This window comes from Typha angustifolia, chromosome 11 (genome assembly GCF_048772165.1).
Source record: "Typha angustifolia cultivar Huaian chromosome 11, ASM4877216v1, whole genome shotgun sequence".
In the NCBI taxonomy this organism is placed as follows: domain Eukaryota; kingdom Viridiplantae; phylum Streptophyta; class Magnoliopsida; order Poales; family Typhaceae; genus Typha; species Typha angustifolia.
In genome coordinates this window covers 11603801-11624288 of record NC_133249.1, presented here as the reverse complement: position 1 = coordinate 11624288, position 20488 = coordinate 11603801, and the positions used below count along the sequence as shown (strand labels likewise).

General features: G+C 35.4%; 1 protein-coding gene across 4 annotated transcripts in view; it reads left to right on the top strand.

Moving 5' to 3' along the window:
- The first annotated feature begins 376 nt into the window (after positions 1 to 376).
- LOC140769618 (uncharacterized) overlaps positions 377 to 20488 on the top strand; it is a 46506-nt gene continuing 26394 nt past the window's right edge. For all 4 annotated transcript variants that reach the window (XM_073110392.1, XM_073110393.1, XM_073110390.1 and 1 more), the window contains exons 1-14: positions 377 to 467; positions 541 to 815; positions 1020 to 1369; positions 3637 to 3754; positions 3858 to 3981; positions 4097 to 4177; positions 5545 to 5764; positions 7981 to 8050; positions 8134 to 8187; positions 11124 to 11192; positions 11821 to 11877; positions 11944 to 12051; positions 12141 to 12213; positions 18078 to 18121. In XM_073110392.1, the coding sequence (XP_072966493.1) occupies positions 458 to 467; positions 541 to 815; positions 1020 to 1369; positions 3637 to 3754; positions 3858 to 3981; positions 4097 to 4177; positions 5545 to 5764; positions 7981 to 8050; positions 8134 to 8187; positions 11124 to 11192; positions 11821 to 11877; positions 11944 to 12051; positions 12141 to 12213; positions 18078 to 18121 (1653 nt within the window). In that variant the 5' untranslated portion in view covers positions 377 to 457. The remainder of the gene's footprint in view (positions 468 to 540; positions 816 to 1019; positions 1370 to 3636; positions 3755 to 3857; positions 3982 to 4096; positions 4178 to 5544; positions 5765 to 7980; positions 8051 to 8133; positions 8188 to 11123; positions 11193 to 11820; positions 11878 to 11943; positions 12052 to 12140; positions 12214 to 18077; positions 18122 to 20488) is intronic.

The window sequence follows — 20488 nt, the reverse complement described above, 5'->3', positions numbered from 1 at the left end:
GTTTGCTCACCATGGATGGGCAACAAAAGCTTTGGGTTTGTTCACCAAAGACGTTGTCTCGCAATGTCGAGCCTGATGAGGTTACCTTCATAGGTCTTTTAACAGCAAGCATGCAGTCATTCTGGGCTACTTGATCAGGGTAAGGCCTTGTTTGAAACCATGGAATTAATTCGAGCACGGATTGGTTGATATAATTACCTCTATATCTAATTTTGTTATTTTAAAGAACTAAAGTTTTATTTTTTCCTTCAAATGACCCCAAATTTTATACCAGTGGGTTAATACCAATTTAAGGAAGATTAATTTGACTTACCAAATATGTTATATGGCCCTTATGGTTGGTAATCCTATTCCTTGCTCTAGTCCCTTTTTATTTTTTCAGTGGTAAAATGCTGCTCGACTTCCTCTGTTTTCAGCTTCGTGCAATTTACCCCTAAGATCCCGGCACCGAACAGCCATGGCCTCGCGTAAGCCTTTCTCCCGCTGCTCTCCTTCTCCCACCTCCCTCTCCTTCTGACTCCTTCTCCTCTTCTTCCTCAGTGCTCTTAGAGCAGCAAGAAAAGCTGCGGCGCGTCGTGGATGAATGGCGATACCGAACGCACGACCTCCTCTCCGGTCTCCACGGCGACCCCTTCACCTCTCCTTCTTCCTCCTCCTCATCCACAACCTCGAGTTCCGATCCGGTTCGTCTCCACGTGGAGCCCATCGAGCACTGCGATCTCTCCTCCCTCCTCGACTCCGACAACGTCGCCGTCTCCAAGTTCCTCATGGTCCTGTCTCACGACTGCCTGGAGATCTCCCGCCTCTCCCAATTCGTATGACCCCTCCCCTTCTCAATTCCCTATTCAAATCGTTTTTGAGATTGGTTAATTTCTTATAAAAATCTCTCCTTTAGTCCGCAGAATGCTTAATTTGATACCATAACCTCACCTCGGGGCCTCATAATCATAATTTAATACCAATTCCCTATTCGCATTGTTGTCAGAATGCTTAATTTGATATCAAAATCTATCCTTTAGGCCTCAAAGAATTTGTATCGGCAGCTTCTCTTGTTTGGGCACCGCTCAAGCCCACAAGAAGTGCTTCTGGAAGGTGAGCCACAGAAGGCATTTGGCCGGGCATTGCCCTTGTTTGTGCAACTCTATGAGACAGTGAACGGGATGACAGCAGTCCTGGGTAATTTGCTCCAGCAGCTCAATGCTATCTACTCGCTTCATGATAAGAATGTCCGGCCATTGAACTCATTTAAGAGTTTTAACTTGAGAACGGTCTTTGAATCATTTGGTAATGGGTTGGCAATGTTTCTTGTCTTGGATGAGATCTTGAAGCAGAACGGCAACATAAAGAACTACTTATCTCTCTTCGTGAGGTAATGTCATCCTTTAATTTGTTATTGCAACATATGACGAATTCTTGAATTTGCTTACTATGTGTGTTCTATTCTAAAGATTGAAAAAACTTCATAATGGTGCAGACCTGTCCAATTACATTTTGGTTCTACCAAACGACTGCTGTTTCTTAAATCTTACATCATGTTTCTGTCCATAATATTGTGTTCTAAACAAGGAGAAGATAAATTATTTACTACTCTGGTAGGTTGCCTCTTTTGCAAGTTGATCATCAAAGCATCAATCCCTCTAGATTTTCAAATCAAGCAGGTTATATTTTCTTGTTTTGATGTCCCTAGTTTAACTAGAAGCTTGTATCGATTTGTTAGTATCAAGGTTCTAAAACTTGGTATTGGGATTCGCTGTTAGAAAAAACGATATGTATCAGCTGTATCAGTTTTATTGGCCGCTCATATCAGACCAAATTATCTTTAATTATGTAAAAATCTAAATATTTAAAAATGCAGGAAAATTTGAAAAATCTAGAAAAAATAATAAAAAAATTAGTTACATATGAAATCTAAAAACTAAACAAAAAATTCACTCAAAACTATAATATTTTTTGACATAAACTTGACAAATTATACTCGTAAATTACTACTGCAGAACAATAGTGAAGAGAGAAATTGTCTGTAACAGTAAGAAAAAAAGAGTGGGTAGAAAGAGAAGAAAAAAAAGAAAAAAAATATTTATTCAAGTTCACCAGAATATAGAGTAGCTAGAGGAGCTTATTGGATCGGCCATCGAATGACCTCAGTGAAGTGTGAGAGGTAGGAGAAGGTGTGTGAGAGATGGGTAAAAATTTAAAATTTAAAAAGAAGACAGTTGAAGACATCAATTACTAATGTCTTTTAGGTTAAATACATCTTAGATTTGACATAAATCTTAAAACAAATTATTTTCGGCTGAATTGATCAATTCAACCGATACGGTCGAGACCGCCAAAACTGGCCAATCCCAGATCGACACGAGTCTCTAGACTAATCTCGGGTCAGGATCGGCCAATTTTAACCATGGGTACTGTTTGCTTTAATTTTAGGTTCTTCAATTTCTGTTGATAGTAGAGGCTTGTAGGGGATTTTATGAGGGTTTCTTGTAAGAAATTCTGATGAAAACCAATACAAGCATATATAATCTAACACACCATGTCAAATGTAGATTGTAGAATAGTTGACTTGAGTATACCTACAGTTATCTAAGGCCAGTTCTAGTCCAACACAAATCAACTTTTCATTATTCATTTCTAGATTTACTACGTCTTAGAAACTCTAAGATCTGCTATATTTCTTAAGCACAAAATTATGCTACTTTAGATGAATTTTGTGTTATTGTTTCATTTAAATTTTTAGGTAGTTACCTGGTAGAACTTCTGTTAGATTTTATATGCTTCAATGTAAATTGAAGTGAGAGTGAATCTAATGGCTTGCCCTCTTGCCCATGCACACAGACACTAAATCCGGGCTCCACCACTTCTTAGTACTTAAGTATATAAGTATATATAATGTTTTGAAGTATTAACTGATACTAATACATATCTGTATTGACCATTACCAATCTGAAATAGGAATTGTCACATGATTTCCTGTGGTTTCAGCCTACTTTCATCATATTGGTCTAGTGTTTGTATCGTCTAATATATATTGGTTGTATCATTTGCTATATTCATCATATTGGCTGTAGACACAAAATTTTGATTTTTTTTACGCAGTCTAGATATGGGTCAGATCACAAGTTGGATTTGACGTGAATCGTACTTGTGACATCAACTATTGATGTCTTTTAACACTTCCTATACTAATGCAAAAGTGGTTATTAGACTTACCTGTAGGTGGTTTCTAGCTACTGTTGTTGCAGAAATAACCATGTTGATGTGCATTAGGATCCATTAGAAATTCAATATTGTTCTTAATACTTTCACACTTTGTATAATGTTGCTACTATCTTGTGTGAATAATCTAAATTTTCTTATCCTTATTCTAATTTGCCTGAACTTCTTTTATAGTTTTTTCCTATGTCTATATGATTTTCTGGAATTGAAGTAATTAAAAAATAGTTTGAAATTGAAATGACCTATAGAGTGGTTGAAACAACTGATGTGGCTGATATGTGATATTAAAAATTATATTTCTTTTGTGCATTCTGATTTAGTCGTGCTTGATTTTCATCTACCAGAACTTTTGTTCTTATTTTGTGAACTTTCTACAAGCTGGCTTTGCAATTTTATTTGTTTGTTTTTGCTATCTTTTAGGATGCTGACTAAAGTGAAAAGAGAAGTCGACACGTTTGGTATAACATTTGATGACCTGGATTTCCTTGATCGAATTGTTGTCAAATTGGATAAGCTTTTTGTGGTTGGATTTTTCCAAGTAGGTGTTTTTACATCATCTTCTAAAATTCTCTTTTCTTGTTTATTGCAGTAATGTATTTAATAACAAACTTGGAAGACTGACGCCATCTATTGTTTCTTAGCGACTGATGCAAACAGAATCACCATGGCATGTGCAATTGAGTCTGATCAGATGTAATAAGAAATTTCTTGATGCATGTTCTTCTTGCTTCCATGACACTTTCTCAGAAATCCTACGACGTCTTGGTAAGCCATATATGTTCTTTACTGAATTGAAAACTTGTTTCGTCCTCACTAGTTATCTATTTCTCATTTCTATACATCTTGTAAGCATTGATATACACTCTTTTTCATCCTTTAGATTCTTGGAAGGAGCTGCCTGCTGATCGAAGGAAGATATTGGATTATGTGGCTTTGTTTTTGTTTTCCACACATGCCTCTGGTAGTTCCTTTCCTGAATAATCTTTTGTTATAGTTGATGTCTCCAACCATGTAACCTATATTTTTGTTGATAGAACTAGACTTTCAAGTTATTGATTTTCTGAAATCAATTAAATGATGCTTTGAGTTATTAATTTATAAAGTTTCTTAAGGTCAACAACTGAATAATTAGGTTGCATAAGATAGGGCAAAGGAACTGTAATGTTTCCCACTACCATGTAGAACTTTTCATTCACTATTTTATTGAAATGATTGGAGAATATGTGAATTATCCAGATTTTGAGTAATTAAATGCCATATATAGAGGTTTACAGTTACTTGTCAATGGTTAATACTAAATATAACTACTTATAAAAGAAAGTGTCGAAAGGTAGAAAACCTGTTTATTCAGTATGTCCTTTAAGAAGTCAACAATAGAAGCTACTACTGGTGTCCTATGTCATGATGATTTAAATGAATTAATACTATTTGTTTTTGATTATTGTATGCTTAATTTCTTACTTAAGGATCATGTAAAGATGAGACCATCACTCTTGATTACTAATGACGTTTATGCTTTTGTTTTTGTTGTTTATTATGGTATTACAACGCATTTAATGGCCTCTGCTGAGCATCCTGGTCCATGGTGGTTTCCTTGTAGTTTGATCCTTGTTCAGTCATGCAGGTCTCGTTTTGATATATTTTTTGATATCATTCAAAAAACATATTCCTATTGGCAGCTAGGTGTCTTTACCATACTTAAGCCATTTCGGTCATTTATAAACTGCCGAAATCCAGTTGTTCAATATTGCTTAATATGGAAGTGCCAAATTTAGTAAGTTTGAACTCACTGCATTAAGTTGTAGTGGGTGATCCTCTCCTATAGGGACAACTATAAATTCAGTGACTGTTTGAAAGTTCCATGTGTGGCAGCTCGGATTTGAATTTCTTGGGAAGTCTCTGTTTTGTGACTTTTATGACTATAACGAGAATCTTCATGAAAGGGCCAACATGAATCTTGGTAATCAAAATTTATAAATCTATCATAGTGCCATGTCCTTCAGGGGAATTTTAGTAACAAACATGGACTGTCACGCCGATTGATAAGCAATGTGATAGTCGACAAATTTCATGCCATGGACTTGGTGATATGTTTCAAGAGTGTATAGTCAACACCCAACCCATCACATTCTCCCTATGATACTCTAGAATGGTCTGTCTAGAGTAGACAGTTGTTTAATAAGTATTTTAAATGGCAATCCACTTGGCAGATTGTCCCTTCTTCTCATTTTGCTAGTTTATCCCAGAGATGTTTTCATTTATAAAGATGATTTCACCAGGTAGAAGACTAATTGTTTCTGTACCTTTTTCTCTCATGTTGGCTTTCAGGTGAAGTTCCTGAAAAGAGAATTGGGAAGTTGCTCATAGAAATGTTTCATTTGGTTCCTTTAATCTATGTTGAAGGAGGGAAGAGAATTATATTATCTGATGTAGTAAAAAGTCAGTGCCATCAGGCATTATCCTCCTGGCCTCCTTTGGCAGCAGACTCTAAAGAGTTTGGTGTTATGAAGAGCACTTATCTTATGCGGTTAAGTGATTTGCATTCAAGGTAAGCTTCCAAGCCCCATTTCTTTTTCCATGCAATATACTAGAACAACATTTGTAAGTAAAATCTTGTTTAGTAATGAGTTACTTGATATTCTGCTAAGGTCACCAATTCTACTAGACTTTGGACTTCATATAAGAGATACAAATGAAAAAACATGTGCCATATATGGCACCATCAATCACCATCATCAACTCCATCACTGACAACCGATCATCATAATTAACACCATGTGCCATATATAACCCATGTTGCCCTAAATTGTTTCCTTTGACAGGTTATATTTTTAAGAGGATCCCTTGGTGGATCTATTTAAGGGAGTGGATCAACCATTCTTTAAGTTGAACTGCTTGAAGCGGATCTGATTTACTAAAAGGATCCACTTGATTTATTGATTTATCATCCTCTCCAATCATCTACCTTGCACAAACCAGAGGTGTTGATGCCGATGGGGATCTTCCTCTTCATGCTATTCGAAGGTGCCGAGGGGTGAGTCTAGCAGATATTTCGGTGGTGGAGCGCACATAAGAGACAATCCCAACTGTAGATTCTCTCCAATGTTTCTCTAGAAAGAAATAGAAGGCAGGATTGTTGGTACTCTTTCAGCCCTCGTGCCAACTAGCATGACTATCCATGAATACAGATTTAGAATGTATTCATGTGTCAGGAAAGATATAGTAGTAATGTTCATTGATAGCTGTAATCACATATGGTTTGTGATTTTCTTTTATATCAACTCCTTACTCTTGTTAATTAACTTGTTTCACCAAAATAAGTTTGTTAGAGACAACACTACGTGATATGGGAAATTACTCTTGTGGAGTTCTAGATTTCCAACTATATATTTTGAAGAAGATGAATCTTGTAAAGCTCCATATTAGTTTAATCTTTCATATTTCCTTCTAATAATGCAATATAGTGTCTTGAAAGGAAGCCACGGGTGGCGAGTAGTCACCTTATCGCTTAGTGCCTAAGAAGAAGGCGGGCGCTAAGACGGTCTAGCATTTTTAATATATAAAAAATAAAAAATAATTATATATAATATATATTACATATTAATCTAGCGTATATAAATTTTTTAATAGTAATTCACAACCATAACAACAAAAAATCACAAATTAACTATATATATATGGAGCATGACAACTTATCTCATAATTTTTTTCCTCTACATTGGGAACCTACAATGCTTTGAAAAGAGAAGTAGTGGATTTCTGAAGCAGAGAGAGAAAAAGAGAAATGGGTTCTTATGATAGAAAGAGACTCCTATCTACATTGGGAACCCGCAATGCTTTGAAAAGATAAAAACAGTGAGAGAGAAAATGAGAAATGAGTTCCTAAGATAGAAAGAGAGAAAAGATGAGAAAAAAGAGAAGTAGAAGTGAAGAAGAAGAAGAAGAGGAGGAGGAGGAATGGCGGCCTGCCCTCCATTAGCAAGTTGCCTAGGTGCGCTGCCCCGCCATGGTGGCCGCCGCCTTGGCCGCCTTTAAAAACCATGATGCAACACACTAGGTCTTATTCAGTATGCTCTGTGCTACACATAGAAGAAGTAGGTTACAAATTGCTGAGTAACAATACTTCCAAAAATTTGTACAAGTGCCTAAGAGCAGGTAAGGGGAATAATTATTAAGCTCCTGATATACAATATCAGGAGAAGAGGGAGGGAAGGAGGTAGAGAGAGAGTCGGGTGTTTTGGCCAATCCAACTGTAACCAATCCAAAACTAGCCTGCTGACTGGCGTCGAGGCCAATCTATTTCATTCGATCCGCATTAGGATTGGTTGATACTCAGATCCATGGTCTTTTGAACTACTTATTTTGTTAACTGTTTATGATTTACCATTAGACTTGACCCTAATGTTGTAAGAACATATGATTTCTAATTAGATAGAATCATAGAACACAATAATGTATACTGTTTTTGGTTTGTGAAATTTATATGGATTCTACTTCAAATAGATGGTCTATGGTGCATGGACATGCCTTCCTTTTGATGGGGTTGATTTTCGTTTGTGTGGTTACTTTGAAAAATTGGCTAGTGCATTAAGCCATTAACATTTCTGGACTATTTCATTTGTAGTTTGAACTGACTGGTCTCTTGATCCTTTTTCTTATAATAGTCAAATATTCAAAACAAAATAAGTAAGCTTTGCTGCTTTAGGTACAGATGGATTTAACTCTAGTGATGTTATTAGATCAACCTTTCTTTAATCTGCATAGGGATTGGCAAGCAATCAAAGATTCACTATCTTGTTGGGCAGTCTCTTTTCAGTCAAATGTTCATCCTTCGGTAACTAACTTCTATCTGTGGAAATTAGTGCTGGATCATCAGGCCATACTGGAAATTTGACCTTTTCTTTTTTATGTTTTCAGTCTGAGATGCTGAGCGAAGAATGGGTTCGTCTTCTCATGAAACAAATTTTACAGGTGTGATTTTAAAATGTTTCTTGTGCATGGTAATCATTTGGCAGGTTAACTATGTAAACTATAAGAGTCATCTCGAAAAGATTGTGTCACTGTCCGAAATAGAAATTATGACTGACCATGTATCTCGATAGGCTTGAGATACATAAAGCCTTATCAATAATTATTTAATTCTATAATATAATGAAACTCAAAATTTGTTTAATTACTCCAATTCAAAAACTTTCAAAGACATAAAATACTTCAATTAATCAATGTCTTCTAAATATTACTAATGCAACATTTAACTTTTTAATCTAAAACTAAAACCTACAAATATAACTAAAAATGTAAAGGCCAAAATCCTAAGTGGGGGTAGAGTCTCGATGCTCATGTTCATTCGCCACGCTGACTAGTATCTGAGCTAACAACTTTAGCTCAGTGAGTGAATCTATCCAAAAGCTAGAGAATCATTCTTTATCTAATATGAGATATTAATCAAAGTTCAATAATTAATAATAATAGCGAACAAGCTCATAATATGAATGATAAGTATAAGTTACAAAGATGCAATTGTTAAGCTAATACATGCTCTATTTCATTATTCAAACCTCATTCTCAATAATATCAATTGTCTCAAATGGGACTGGATGGTGTTCGAATCTTTTCCTCATAGCTGATCCGATTAGGGCCACTAAAAAGTATCATCATATAATAAACTCAACCTATCTTTTTCAGTAACCATGAAGAGATTAGAGTCACCTTAGAGAGAATTCTGATCTAGCTTGAGATTATTCTCTGACCGCACTAGAGTCACCTGAACTGATCATATACTGATTAGAAATATGTTTGTTTTTTGGACTGTTCTTTAATTGTGCTAGAGTCACCTAAATGAATTATATACTGATCAAGAATAGGTTTATCCTTTGAACTTTAAGGTAGACTTGAGTCACCATAAGGAGATGCATAAAGAATAACTAGTCTGTATCTATTCTCAAAGTCTTATAAATCTGTAGCCAATATTTTACTATTTGTAGGAAGAATTATAATGCACGAAAATCAACATTTTTTATAAACTAAAATATTACACAAAGTAGAGTATGACACGAAATACAACATAAATAAAAAGATGATTATGCACGGAGTATAATACGACACGAATAACAATACAAAGGAATTATAATATGAACTACGAGACAATAATTATATGAGTAAATTTACTCACCTAAGCTCCATGTGGAGTAGCTCAACTCAATAACTAAGTAAAAACTCTTCACATATGATTATTTGGTGTTATTTGTAAGAATATAACAAAAGTAAATTTAGATGAGAAAGTAAGAGATGACAACCTCCTCATCTCGGTGCTATAGCATTGCCATAGTACTTGCATGCTATATAGCTGCCAAAAACTTTTTTTTAAGTTTTTTTTTTCCTCTAAGCCTCCCTTTTTATTGATCAAAGATATAAGAGTCCTACTAAGTTAGGGATTCTGATCTATTTTCTTAAAAATCTACCTAGTAAAATAATATTAATTTGATTTAATCCAAATCCTAAAATAGAAAGGATAAAATTAAATCCATAATTATCTCTAATTTCTTATTTATTTATTTTTACAATTCTGGGTTGTTACATTGTGTAATGCTTTTGGGTTTTGTATGGTTTAGAAATAGGTCTAGAATATCTTACTTCAGTATATTATTTTCTCCAAAATATACACCTTGGAATAACCTTATAATAGTTATTACTATAACATTTTGTTATTCAACAATGGAAGTTGGAAAAGCCTACCTTTTCCTATCAGCTATATTATCTGCACAGATAGGGGTGTAAACGAGCCAAGCCTGAGCGAGCCGGGTTTGGCTCAGGCTCGGTTCGAAATTACTTTCGAGCCTCATAATGTTGCTCAGGCTTGGCTCAGCTCGAGTTGAGCCTAACCGAGCTCGAGCCGAGCCTGAGCAAAGCTCGGGCTTGATTAGAGGATGAGGCGGTGGCGACATGGGTGGTGGCGACATGGACAGCAGCTTGCCGAAGGAGTCGGAGACGGATGGAGGAGGAGGCGACGACGAGGAGATGGTGAATGAAGGAGGAGGAGGAGGAAGCCGACGGATTGGGCGAGGAGGAGGCCAACGACGGAGGAGGAGGCCAACGGCGGAGGAGGAGGAGGAGGAGGAGGAGGCCGACGGAGAGGAAGGCGTGGCGCTGTGGTGGTGGCTTGCCGTCGTTGCCAATGGAGGCCGACGGGGAGGGAGGAGGTGGCGGCGCGTGGGGTGAGGTTAGGAGTGGTGATCGGGTGGATGAGGGTGAGGTGAGGGTGAGGGTGAGAGTGAGGGTGAAGGTGAGGGTGGGGTGGGTGGGGGAATTGAGGATGGGGAAGGTGATGTGATGGGCAAGGTGATGTGATTAATGAGGGTGGGGTAGGTGAGGGTAGGTGAGAGTGGGGTAGGTGAGGGTGATGAATGTTGAATGTGTTACGGGTGAGGATGGGTTAGTGAGGGACATGTGGCAATATTTCTTTATGCCACGTGTCCTTAGTTATAGGGAGTCAGGCTATCGAGCCGAGCCTGAGCGAGCCGGCTCCAGCTCAGGCTCGGCTCGATATTAATTTCGAGCCTATTATGATGGCTCGGGCTCGGCTCAGCTCAAATTGAGCCGAGCCGAACTCGAGCTTCACCCGAGCCGAGCCCGAGCTGCTCGTCAAGCCTGACAGCCCTATGCACAGACAACCTAATTTTGTCTTTTAATACCTAAATTGTTTAAATCAGAAATGTTGACATGGATGAGTTTCTTGAATGGTTTCTCTTTCACAAAATATCTCTTTTCGAGTTCATTGATGCATCTTCAAACACCTTTTTTAGTTTCTTTTCCCTTTTCTATTGATAAAGCTGTTACACTTTAAATTGCTATTGAATGCAAACTTTGATGCTATGCCAGTATTTATGCTTGTCTGTTCTCCATTGCAGGGAGTATTGTTGGCTAATAGACTGCATATGCTTGTCATCTCAATGCTTGACTTACATGCATTGCTTGAGGTACTTGCTATGAAACTCTAGCTTATTTCGTATTACTTTGATTCATTTTCTCAACATGAATTATTTGTCCACGTTAATTTATCTTTTTATGCAAAACTTTTGACTTGCTTTGCAAAAGTCTTACTCTTACCTTAGCCTCTAAAGTCATAGTTTAGCTTTAGCTATCTTCATATTTTAACTGAATATCTATTAGCTTAGGTATGTTAGAAAGTCTACATTGTATTGCAATGTCGTGTATCCTATTAGGTCTACCATCATTGTTATTTGCCTTCGCTTGGAACAATGTGACTTTGCTGAAACCTTCCATTACCAGAATCGCTACCACGAATCTTTCTCCTTTTCAATTGAGTTTTAAGTTCTAGGTTGTGGTGCAGAAATATAATAAATTTTCTCTTTTAAAGAATTTGATGACTAAACAGCACATTTTATATTTTTATGTGCATTTAAGTGCAACATAGTTGTCTTTGTTTTGTTTTTTATTTCTATGGTCTGCTGGTGTTCTTTTCATCACCACTACTTTATTTAAATGTTTACTGCCATGTTAATATCTAATATCATAAATATCTAATGAACAATTTGCTGCCATGCGAATCTATTCTAAGCCATTACTTCTGATGATACTCTTTAGGTTCCTCTAAGGAGGGAGAAAATGAAGTCTCTTTGTCATATGATAATTTCATTGAAGGTAAGTACAACTTTTTCTGTTTGATATTGATATAACTATTTGGTTCTTATAACCCTTTTGGCATAGGTTATTGGAGATATAGTCCACATAAAAGGGCCTAACATCATGCGGAGCCTTCCTCATGTATTGAACATTATTCAGAAAGATATTGAACAGTTTATAATACCTTTAAAGGTTTGTCACCTAACTAATTCATACAATTTCCTTTATTATATTTTAGTTGCACTACTAAGCTCTGCTGCTATTTTGAACTCTTTGTACAGGGTAAGATAGAGTCTGAAATAGCTAAGGGGAGTCAAACAAGCAAGATGGGATTTTTGAGTTCTCTAACTCGTGGTATGACATCTAATTCTTCTTCCTATTATGTGGCGTCATAATCCAGATGTTTATGGAAGCAAATAATACTCCTGAATGAAACAAGAAAAATGCTATTTATCCACCATTGTCTGTTTTACTTGCATAGTGCGAAAAGGCAGTGATTTGGCCAAATAAAAGCTTCCTTTACCCTGATGAAGTGTACTGCCAAATGGTTTACCCAACAGTCATCTTGAGATAGAAAGCAACAAATAGCAGAAGCAATGTTCTAAGGATAGTACGTCAAGAAATCATATGCAGTAGTAATGGTGCAATAAGCATAATAGAATGCCATCAACAAACAAACAATGTACATCAACAAGAATTCATCATCATAAAGGAAGTCACTGAAATGCAACAAATTAACATAAGATGACAAATTGCATTACAAATAATGTGAACTAGGGAGTTGAATTACTACTAACAAAACTGTTGCTAACTACAGTGCAACTCTCAAGCTTGTTAGTAAATCCTGAAATGACTAACACCATCTTTGGAACCAACTCTAGATGGGTTTTATTTGGATAAAATAATGAATTCAATTGATTTCATTTTGAAATGAATTCTTTTGTTCAGATTTCATTTTCATTATACTTACTGCAACCCATGCAACTACACTAGAATCATTTGAATCTCATAATGTAATAGTTTCGAATTGTGAACTTGGAAAAAATAGAATTTTAAAGATTTGGAGTATCCAAACATGGTATTAGAACTATAAATGAGCTTAATGCGTTATCCTCACATAAAAATTGTTCTTTGCTAACACCTTGCATATTGTATCCTTGATGCAAGTAGGTGAGAGCCTCAGACACTCAGATGTCATAACACCCATACGCAAATGTTAGAAATAGTCATATCTAAGTATTATTACTGTCATGACTCGAAATCAAAATCATGATTGTGCCATATACCTGAATACACTTGAGATACAACAAGTCCATAGTAACAATAATTTTTATATGAATATCTAACTTCAAGTAAAAATATACTTCAATAATAATGAAATAACCAAATGTCACCTCTAATGAGTCTCCAATGAAATTAAATTAAAATAATAGATAGTTTAGAATATAATGACTAATACAATTGAAAAATAAAAGGGGCAAATCCTAAGTGGAGATAGGATCCCGATGCATCTTACTTATTTGTCACATCGATCAGTATTTGAAATTTTAGGAGAGGGATCCCATGAACAAATAATTATAGCTTAGTGAGAGAATTCATTCGAAAGCCAAATAAATATGAAATTCATAGATATTACTTAAAAATATATCTCCAAATTCAATGATATAAAATAATAATTTCATTAAACATGCTTATAACAATAATAATAATAACTACACAAACAATAACAATGTAAGTCATATCCCATGACATGCTTTGCTTCACTATATTAAATTTTCACAGTATTAATAATACCACATATCTCAATTGGGTCATGCCCTATGAATCCACATCAATTAGAAGTTATATTGAGATGATACTTGAAACTTTTCGTTATAGCTGATCCGGTTAATATTATCAAGAGGTATTACTATATGATAAATGCATACTATCTTTTTTCCTAAGGGTTGCTAAGAGTTGTTATTATGTGATAAACTTATCCTGTCTCTTCTATTAATCGTTGAGAGAGATTAAAATCACTGTATAAAGTTTTTCGATCTAATATGAGCTGTTTCTTAACCTTGCTAGAGTTATTTAAGAAAATCATCGGAGTGATTTATAATAGGACTGTCCTTTGGGTTTTTAGGTAGACTTAAGTCACCATGGAAAGTCGCAAAACTATCTATGCCGGGGCTATTATCTAAGTCATACAAATCATCAAATATGGTTTTCCACTAATATCCATGGTTAATAGAATTTTTATTTGCACGAAGTATAGGAATGCGCTAAGTTATATATTTTGTACACAAAAACATGATTTAATTTGCATACAAAAAATATAATATTTAATTTACACATAGAAATATGATATTTAATTTACACATAAAAATATATGTAATTATGTAAAAAGCACCAAGTACAAGACAAATAAAAAGGTGAGTGAATCTACACATTTAAGTCTAACTGAATCGACTGAAATCTCTAGTTCACATGTCAAGTATTTTAATTAATTATTATCATGATTTTCTGAAGTAAAAATCTTATTTAATTAGTAAATGATCGCAAACTAGCCAAGGATTAGGCTGAGCTACAGCTACTACCCACTCAAACTAAATAAATGGAATGGGTCCATGGCCCAAAACCCATTAACTCACAGACTGGGCTGTGGCTAGTTCACAGCCTAGAAAACTCATTAAATGGATCGGGCTAAAGGTCTAATCCTACTAAACTCATTGATTTGAGTTGGATCTTGAATTCGAAATCCAACCTAATCCGAATCCAATTTAAAAGGGGAGTAAACTTGGTTGAGTTTGAGCTCACCTTCCTTAATGGAAACTCAGACAGAGAGGGGAAAAGAGGAGGCTAACGACGATCATCACTGTTGGCAATCCACCAGTAGCACCGAAGGTCCTCACCACCCTTGCGACCATGCTAAGCACGTCGACTACACAAGGTGGAGGAAAGTCGTTGACAACAACTGACGACCCTGTTCTATGGTCAACGGCCATGGAGCTGGCTTCTACAATTATCCGAGGCACGAGAGTTCAAATGAAAAACACCTATGGCATGAGGCCAATGGTGCAAAGCTGTCAATACCGATGAGGCAACGATTAGAAGCTGTTGGCTGGCGTATTACGCGATGAAACCAAAATGCCCAAAAATATAAGTACACAGTAACCGCTCTGTTAAATCCAAATTAGATAAGAGAGGTGGGAGAGGATTAACCGGTGAGTCACGTGATGGTCTTCGATTGCTCCGGCGGTGCTCCGGTGGTTTGATCCCACGACAAAGGCTCTGACGATAAGAAAGGAAGAAGAAGAAGAAGAAGAAGATAGAGGAGGAAAGAAGGGCTAGGTTGTGTGAAGGAAGAGGAATCTAGGTTTCTGTTATATAGGTAAGGATTTGATAAATTGGACTCAAAAATTAATGTCTCGGTTTGATATTACGTGACCACCCACCTCTCGCCGTGTAATGGGCGAGGGGAGTGGGAGGTGGGTCTCGTGTAGTGCACGTGACTTTTATTTCTTTTAGTTATTACAGCTATCGCAATAATCAACTTATCCTTTCATTAGTTGGAAAAATTCTACAAGGAGAATTTGGGTCGAGATGGAGAGAGTATGATCTAAAAAGTGGAATTTAAAGTATTTGAGGTAATTTCTCAATTCTCATGCGTATATGTTTATAATAATAAAGGGTCATGATGCAAAAGTGAGTCATGAGAAAGGAAAAGAAAAAAGAATGGATCATATTAGGTGTGTAGATTAATATCAAACTTGTGACCTAGCCTATAGCTTTCTGCATATCAGTAGTTATTGGCAAGGTTCTAAAAATCGGTATCGAGATTGGGATCGGCCATATGAAAAAATGATACATATCGGCTGTATTAGCTGCCAGCATTGGATTATACTATTTTTTAATTACATAAAATTTTAAATATTATGTAAAAATACAAAAAAATTTCTAAAAATTTAGAGAAGTGATAAGAAAATAAGAAAATAATAATTACTTACATAAGAAGCCTAAAAATCAAAAAATACATTAATTTACTTAACATTTTGATGAATACAGAGTTGGTTCTCTCTTCTCTTTCCCTCTCTCATTTTTCACTCTTTCTATTACCCCTAAGGCAAAAAAAAAATTCTAATTTAAATTTACAAGGCACATTTTATTTTTCAAATTTTATTTTTTTATTTCTTTTCTCCCTTCTCTTTCCTTCTCTTTCGTCCTTCTCTCTCAATTTGTTACTCCCTCCCAACCTCTTCTTCCCTTTCTCACCCTCCACTCTCTCATCTCTCTAACTCTCTATTACTACATTTGATTTTCTAATATAGTAACTGAGATTAAAAGAGAGAGTAGAGAGAAATGATAGAGATGGGGCAATGGAGAGACCAAGAATGAAAAAAAAATTAGGGAGAAGAGAAAGGAAATGAAAGAAGAGAGGGAGCGCGGTTGGGTTACTCAGGTATGGAGTATTGGCTGATCGCCATGGATCGGAATTGGCCAAAACTTGGAACCATGCCCTAATCATTGCTATTGATAGCAGCTTTCATGTGAGGGACAAATAAAATTAGGTAACATGGACTATCAAGTGCATTTTATTTCTAAGAAGAAATTAAAGCACATACATTGGTTCTCATAATAACACTCTAGTTGGTCAAACGTTGATGGAGGCAAGGTTAAAAAAATCTGGATTGGGTTCAGGATCAGTATCGGCCTTTTGGAAAAATGATATGTATCGGTAGTATCGGTCGCTTGGATCGGATCGAACTTTTTAATTACATAAAATTCTAAATATTATTTAAAAATGTAGGAAAATCACTATAAATTAGAAATTTCTTTACTAAAATAAGAAAATAAAGAAAGAAAAATGATGATACAATGAAAATTGAAAACAAGAAGAGATTAGAAAGAATGTGAGTGGAAGAAAAATAAAAAAAAGAAAAACCATGGTGCAGTGAAGAAGAAGAAAAAAGAAAAAAAATAGAGTGGAAGAAATGAAAAAAATTGAGAGAGAAATAAAGAAATGAATTAAAAATTTATATGCCAGAGTTCGTCCGAGTTAGCTCTACGTTGTTGGAGTTTGCCGTAGCTAGGTATCTCCGTAAGAGAAATAATGGTTATATGATAAGGAGAGAAAATGAGAGAGAGAGAGAGAGAGAGAGAGAGAGAGAGAGAGAGTTCAGATTGGGCTTAGATCGGGATCAGTTTGGCTGATCCTGGTCCTTATCGGGATCGGCCGATCCGGCGACCCATGGATGGAGGTGGTCTAATGTATCTAACATAGTAAAAAACTCTGGCAATGGAAAACATTGATAGGAAAAGGAAAAATGTTAATAGAAGAAAGGAGAAAAATAACCATTGTGTGATTGAACATACATGCATGCAAACAACAGGATGAGTGGCCACTTGTTCCCTATTTTTTTTTTTAATACTAATTTATTTCCTGTTTGCATGGGCCTTCATCCATAGAAAAGAGGCTTTTTAGTTTATTGATTACTTGAAGAGAATTGTTTCACAATTGGGCAAATCATATCTCTCTATTTCATCTTCATCTACTTTTCAGCTTGAAACAGGAAGTAAATTGTTCTTCTGCTTGCCCTTCATACTCCATGAAGCATGATAACTACCACCTTTGCTCTTCTTTATAGTGATTATCATACGTTTGGCTCCCCTTTATTTAGTTCATCATTATCTCTTATCTTGATTTAGTGATCCTTTGTTGAAATTTCCTTGTTTACTCTCTCTCTACATGGATATCCCATTCCATGATTTTCCTAATATGCCATGTTGATAGAATACACTACATGTGATAACTGATAAGCAGGTTATTTGGTCTAATTTATTGATGTTTCAAATTCTTATTTTTTTCAAAATCATTTTACTTGTAGTCATTGAAATAAGATTTCGAATTTTCATTGACACCACTGGTGCATATTACAGTCCATATGTTGTATGTTTTTATGGTGTACAGTATCAAATAATCGGAAGTTGAGAATGTCTATTTGAGATTAAAGTACGCTGGAGCACAACTATACCTGTAGAATGCTGAATTAAAATTAAGTTTGCCTAAATCATTTACTAGTACACGTCAGACCCAGATATTTCTTATGTAGCCTTCCATCATTTTCGGGGAATAACATGCTTTTCTAAAGGTTTTCTATATATTAATCATCCTTAACTGTGTTGCTTTATCTTTTTTTTTTCAATCACACTAAAATTGGTCTATTTTGTGGTTACAGGTGGTAAGGAGATGGACACGAAACTTACTGATTCACTTACATTGGTAAATGAAATCTAAGCCAATTATTTTAAGAGATAAAAAGTCTGAGTTACCCTAGGCATAAAGAAAAAAACACTTTTCCTTTCTCTTTGTACTCTATGTTGATGTGCATAGACTAGGTTTTGCATTGTTTGGGTTTTTTTCTACATTTTGTAGTGTTAAATTTCTTCGACCTTGCTGAGCTGTTTGTGCATTTTTCTCAGTACTTTATGGGTATGTGCATACATATTATCCATTTTTTGATATTTTCTTATTAGTGACTCTTTTTATCTTGTATAATAAAGGGTGATCTCGAAATTCATTTACTATTTGATACTACATATAAATTATAAACCATTTAATCAATCCTTATACATAATCAGTTGATATATCAAATTTGTTGACATGAATTGATATATCAAGTTTGGGTTTGTACCTGAACTTCTAACATTAAATTAAGTCTCTAGTGACATGCAAAATTGAAAGCATTATTACTTTGCCTGATGTGTGTGATACAAAGTTCATGACGCAGGTTTTGAGAATGTGTGATTGCCATTCTCTGACCGGTACTGGCCAACAAGATAGGATCTTTAGTTGGATTGCACAACCCGCCCCCCCCCTCCCCCCCAGCAATAGCTCACGGAAGTGTATCCACAATCGGCAGAGTAGGGGAGCATATGAGTGCAATTTTTTTATTCTCGATCATGATATCGTTCCTCTGGTTTCAACAAAGTCCATGAGAAATGACAAAACATCTGCTAATCTAGATCACTTTTGCTGTCGGTGATTGAAATGGTGAAGAACATGAGAATTGAGGAGTTTCTCTTGTTTGTAGAGCTTTGGGCCTATAATTAAATGCATCCAATCTAGACATGTCTGATACTATGGTAACTGGAATTAGGGTGAGCAAAGGACATGATCCACTTGCTGAGAATCCCCTGATAGAAACTAAGAACCTTTATCCATCCTTTCTTGATAACATCCATAGTCCAGATATGGCTGTCCATTTAACCTTGAGTATAATACATATAGGAAGACTGATACTTAAATAATGTAGGTGTAGCTCTATCAGATGTCTTGTCGGATATGATGCTTGTCAAATAACTGACAACTTACATTTCCATGCTTCATTGATGCATTTTAGTGTTTACTATGAAAAAAAAAAATTGTATATACCTCTAGAATACTTAGTGGATAATATGAGATAGGGGGTCATGAACATTTATGATATTCATTTATGTGAGAGACTATTACTTTCTAGTATGCATATATTAAAATGTTCTACACATGATAAATGTTGACCTCAAAATGATTTTTAATGATACATGATATGCTGGATTTGAATTCATGCCATAATGTCCCATTACATGGTAATTTGAAGATTCTGAACTGAAACTCTGCCCTTCAGGGATTACTAATTTCATTTTCCTCCAAATTTACCCAAACTGTTAGCCTTTTACTTTTCTCTACATTTCGTTTGAGTAGTTAAGAGCTTTGAGTGATTACAAAGCTCATATTAACTCAATAATTTAAGAACTTCATTTTGTTGGCAAAGCGGTATTCTGAATGCTCCATCATTTTGTTGCCAATATGGCATCAGCGCTAAAGAAGCCGACATGGGGACAACATGCCAATTCTTCATTTGGCCAATGTTTTACAACATTGGGGTGACACGACAATTGTTGATATGTACATTTCCTTGTCCCATGAAAAATAGATCCAGGTGTGCTAACCTATCTAGATTGGATGTTGGACTTAAGATTGATTTAAAGCTGATGTAAGAATCTGTTGTGAAGAGCTAAAGATATGGAGAAACATAAAAGTTTCAAATAATGAAGACGTCTTTAAGATTTTGAAGAGATGATCTATAAAATATTTTCAGACTAAAGAATCGTTAATTGGTCTAGTGGGTCATAATTGGGTCATCTCTAGTTAGAAATGAGTAAATTTGAGTCAATTTTTTGCTTAGCGATATCTTAGGTTTATGGGAACAAATTTTATGATGATTGTATTGCATACTTGTATTATTATTCTTTGAAAGGATTAATATGGGTTATACATTTCCTTGTCCCATGAAAAATAGATCCAGGTTGCTAACCTATCTAGATTGGATGTTGGACTTAAGATTGATTTTAAGCTGATGTGTGAATCTGCTGTGAAGAGCTGAAGACACGGAGAAACATAAAAGTTTCAAATAATGAAGGCGTTTTTAAAATTTCGAAGAGACGATCTATAAATTATTTACAAACTAAAGAATCGTTAATTAGTCTAGTGGTTCATAATTGGGTCATCTCTAGTTCAAAATTAGTGTATTTGAGTCAATTTTTGCTTAATAATATCTTAGGTTTATTGGAACAATTTTTATAATGATTGTATTGTATACTTGTATTG